The sequence below is a fragment of the Colletotrichum graminicola genome (genome assembly GCF_000149035.1).
Source record: "Colletotrichum graminicola M1.001 genomic scaffold supercont1.12, whole genome shotgun sequence".
NCBI lineage: Eukaryota > Fungi > Ascomycota > Sordariomycetes > Glomerellales > Glomerellaceae > Colletotrichum > Colletotrichum graminicola.
Window position 1 is genome coordinate 619,588 of NW_007361016.1, and position 4,619 is coordinate 624,206.

Here is a 4,619-nt window from a genome sequence, read left to right on the forward strand (position 1 = left end):
GCGGGTGGGAGGAGCCTGGGAGGAGAGGGGAGGGGAGCGCGGTGCGCCACGGCGGTAAAAAAAAAAAAAATTCCCTACGCACGAATGTGCCGTGTCGATTGCGAAGAATCAGAAAAGATGTTGATATAATATAGGATCACCTCCACCGGCTGTTTCAAAGAATGATGTATTAAAGTTTCTATCTGTTAATACCATTGTAATACCCCCAGCTAACACAGGTAAAGATAATAATAATAAGACTGCTGTTATAACAACAGCTCATCCGAATAAAGCTAATTTATGTAATTTTATACCTGGTGTTCTCATATTTACTACAGTAGTGTTCTCATATTTACTAATAAACTACTTACCCCTGATAAATGTAAAGCAAATATAGCTAAATCTACACTAGGACCACTATGACTTTGTAATCCTGATAAAGGAGGATATAATGTTCACCCTGTTCCAACTCCACCTTCTATACATGCAGAGAATACTAATAGTATTAAACTAGGTGGTAATAGTCAAAAACTTATGTTATTTAATCTTGGAAAGGCCATATCCGGTCCACCTACCATTAAAGGCATTAAGAAGTTACCAAAACCTCCAATTAAGGCTGGCATAACCATAAAGAATATCATAAGAATAGCATGAGCTGTAATTATACTATTATATAATTGGTTATCTGAAATATATTGAACTCCTGGTCCACTTAACTCTAATCTTATTAATACAGAGAAAGCTGTACCTAATAATCCTGAAAATAAAGCAAAAATTAAATATAAAGTCCCAATATCTTTAGCGTTTGTAGATAAAAATCATCTTTCGGCATTCATAGATATTGAAGACGTTAATTTTTGTTTATCATTATCTTCAAACAAAATGTGTAACACTAATTGATTCGCTTCCGCTACGCAGAGAATTACAATTAGTGCTGCGAATTACTTGAAGTTTATCCTTTAAAGATAAATCTTTAAATATAAAATAGTAATAAGTACTAAAAGATCGACATGTAGCGACTTATTTGTATTCAATACATATTTTATTATGCGATCTCTTGTCTTTTTATCTTTGCGAATGGTATAGTCTAATATTTGTAAATTCTTAAAATTCCACTCGTCAGAGTTTCACCGTAAGCTTAAAGATCTAACCTTAATCGCTTAATTAAACTGAGATTGCTCACTAGAATCTTTATATACTAACTACTATTACATTAGAATATATATTACTAAGATTAAAGAAATGCCTTCTCAAGTTAAAAAACAACTTTTTTATATTCCGATTAGTACTGATAAATTAGGTCCTAAACTTGAGAGTTCTATAGATAATAATGTTTTTATTACTATTAATGATAATATTATATGATCTTATGATAGAATTATTAAGCTTATTCATAAAAAAAATAGTATGATTTTTGACCCTAATACTGAATTTTATTTAAGAAATATTTCTAATCCTAATTATATTATGGCTGTTTAAAGAAGAATAATGATATTATTAAGTGTTGTTTTGACTTATTAGGGAATTTGATTCAAGAAGTAATTGATACTAAAATGGAAGATGGTACTATTTACAGACATTCAAATAATGCTGTTATTAAATTAGATTCACAAGGTATGATGTACTTTTATCAAAAAAATATTGTAACTAAACCTATACAATATGTGGCTAAAAAAGAAAAATCTTTTTTAGAAGATCAAAATATAGGAGTTTTAGATTTAGAAGTTTATAACCATTCTGTTGATAACATATCTTATGTATATTCTGGTGGAATATATACTAATATTGATAAAAATCCTAAATTATTTTATTTAGACCCTATTACTAGAAATAGTGATGAATTAATATTATCTATGCTGGCTTGGCTCGAATCAGCAAAGTCTCTCATGTATTCTACGTTCCAAAGAATAATAAATATGCCGTATACTTTATCTTAAAAGTACTTACTAACTTTAATAAAATTAATAAAGTTGTTCAGTATAAAATTGATACTGTTATGAGAGATAATGTTATTTTAAGCATTAAAATTAAAAAAGTTGTTAATGGTAAGCATTGATATCTTCTTTGCCGCGAACGTTGTTCTCTGTCGTAGCTCTTTCTCTTCCGAACGCCGTTTGAAGTCTGTACTTGCGGCACACGCACTCATGTGAGTTGCAGTTCCATACAAGATCTTATCAAACACTTCCTTGATCTTGTGGGATCACTTGAAACTTGGTACGATTCCAGTTGGCTGAATAAGGGTATAGCGAGGGGTCCATAAGGGCGCCAGAGATACAAGCACTTTTCTAACCCAGTGTCGGGTTCGGTGTTGCGAGGTGTTGCCTTGAGACCCAAGCACACTGCCAAAGATTATGGTATACTATTATGAATTCAGGAAGGTTTTATGGGCGTAATGTGAGACGGCGAGCTCGGGGTTGGCTTGGGGAACCTGGGATCCAGCCTTGACGCCATCTGCTACCCATTGGACTCTGGATACTGGCCCTCTTCCGGAACACACGAGCAATGGCCGACATCTCATCTGTTGATGCACCATCCATTATGAGAGTGTTCTGTGTTCAGGGAAGTCACATCAACATGCTGATGACAAGCAGAACAAGCTCGTATCGCAGCAGTTCTACGCAGGTTCTTAGGGGCATATTGCACGGAAAAGAAGAAAGAAGACGGGGCGGGTCTAACCGAGGGTCGTTGAGTCTTCCCGGTGAGCAACGGCTTGTTCTGATCGCAATTGCCGAAGCCTGCTACTATCTGTCCTGGTCGGACAACTGGCTATGCCAGGATTACGATTAGGTAACCCTCGAACCGGTGGCATAGGTAACTAACCATGAGGCGATGTGCCGGACGCCAGCCGACCAGTAGAGCCACAACGTCAGCATGCGACACAATAGAGGCCTAAGAAGCCCTCGTTTGTGGTCGGCAGAAGGGGGCTTTGGTTCTGGCATGTCAGTTTAGAAGTTGGATCAGACGGCATCGAGGCCTCGGCAAGTGAAGTGACTAAGGATATGAATAGTATCCGTAGACCGGGTGAGGTTGACTGGAAGGACTTCTGTGGGTCCCAACGGCTCCATTTGCACCAGCCACAATCTCGCGGCCCTGCTTCCTCGTCGGCGTTAACGTCCGCGGCAAGCCACAGGCGCCTGTCAGGGGAACCAGCTCTGGAACGCAAACCCCTGCAGCTGCACCGAATGGAGCTGTGCGCCGGGCTCAGCTTCGTTACGTTTCGTTTCACCACCAGATCGACGAGCTCGACGATGTCGCCATTGCCCTTCATCGCTCGACAAACACGAAGGTGAATGGGCGGTCAATGGCACGCATATCGCTCTTCAGATTTCCGAACAAGCTGCGCCGGCGCGTACGGAGGAATCGAATGGCCACCCTACTGGTTCTCCTCGCTCTGGTCGTCCTCCTGACCGTCCCCTTCTATATCATCTACAAACCCCCAGCGTGCCTCATCAACTACTTCGCTCGTCGATGGCCCGATGTTCTCTGGCAGGTCCCGACGGATAAGAAGATTATAGGCCTGACGATCGATGATGCACCGTCCCAGCACACCTCCGAGATCCTGAAAGTACTCAACGAGAATGATGCCCACGCCACATTCTTCCTTATCGGCTCGCAGATGAATGGCCGCGAAGGAGACATGGATGCAATTATCGAGTCCGGGAGCGAGCTGGGCAACCATGCAATGCACGACGAAGCTTCGCGATCCCTGCCCGAAGGGCAATTGGAGTCAGAGATATTCGAGGTCTATCGCAAGATCAAGGTTGCCTACGAGTACCAGGACAAACCCATGGTGGCCAACTACTTCCGCCCGGGCTCGGGCTTCTTTAACGACAAGATGCGGCGGCTGGTCGACAAGATGGGATACAGGATGGTTTTGGGCAGCGTGTATCCTCACGACGCCCAGATCAGCTCTTGGCGGATGAACGCCAATCACATACTGAGCATGGTCCGACCAGGTGCAATAATCATCTGCCACGATAGGAGGAGCTGGACCGTCCCCATGCTGCGGAAGGTGATCCCAGAACTCAGACGGCGCGGCTACAGGATCATGAACTTGACGGAGCTGCTGAAGGAAGTCGACACAGACAGATGAGTCAGTCCTCGGTCAACCAATAGTTGATCGTTCGTTACATGAGCACATTGAGCATACCGCACAGCATTTGCACTCCCCTCCCCCCAACGCCCCCCTTTCCTCTTCCTCCCCTTGATCGTCTCGCATCGATTCCGATAGCGTCCATGAGAGTCATGTGAGGGGTGTCGGCAACCGTGAGGAGCGTGCGTAACAGCAGCCACAGCTGGTCTCGACTCGGCTGCAGCATCGAATCGCTGGGAATGCGAGCATCATATGCGCGTCACTACGACGGGGATCCACGCGGTGCAACCCCTCGTTGCTTGCGTCAGCACGAGCAGGGCAAAGACTCTATCTACATTTACCCACGTGATGTAGACCCATCACAAAAAGCGCCGGGCTGCTGCATGATCGAGAGTCGCGAAATCGCGGTTTCGCGGACTGTTGAGGTGCGGTTCCCTTTTTGCTGTTTCAGCGAGGTGGCACAATAAACATGTCCTACAAGACTGCGGCGTGACCAACTGAGACCCTTGAGGAGGGCTGAGATGGGTGACACACGGTATAGATTGAG

The 4,619-nt window shown here is 43.3% G+C and overlaps 1 protein-coding gene across 1 annotated transcript; it reads left to right on the top strand.

The window, feature by feature from the left end:
• Positions 1 to 3,343: 3,343 nt before the first annotated feature.
• GLRG_03976 (polysaccharide deacetylase) lies at positions 3,344 to 4,072 on the top strand (the record flags this gene model as incomplete). The annotated part of the gene is made up of 1 exon (XM_008094661.1): positions 3,344 to 4,072. One exon carries the CDS (start codon positions 3,344 to 3,346, stop codon positions 4,070 to 4,072), a length of 729 nt encoding a protein of 242 aa, XP_008092852.1.
• Between the last annotated feature and the right edge of the window lie 547 nt (positions 4,073 to 4,619).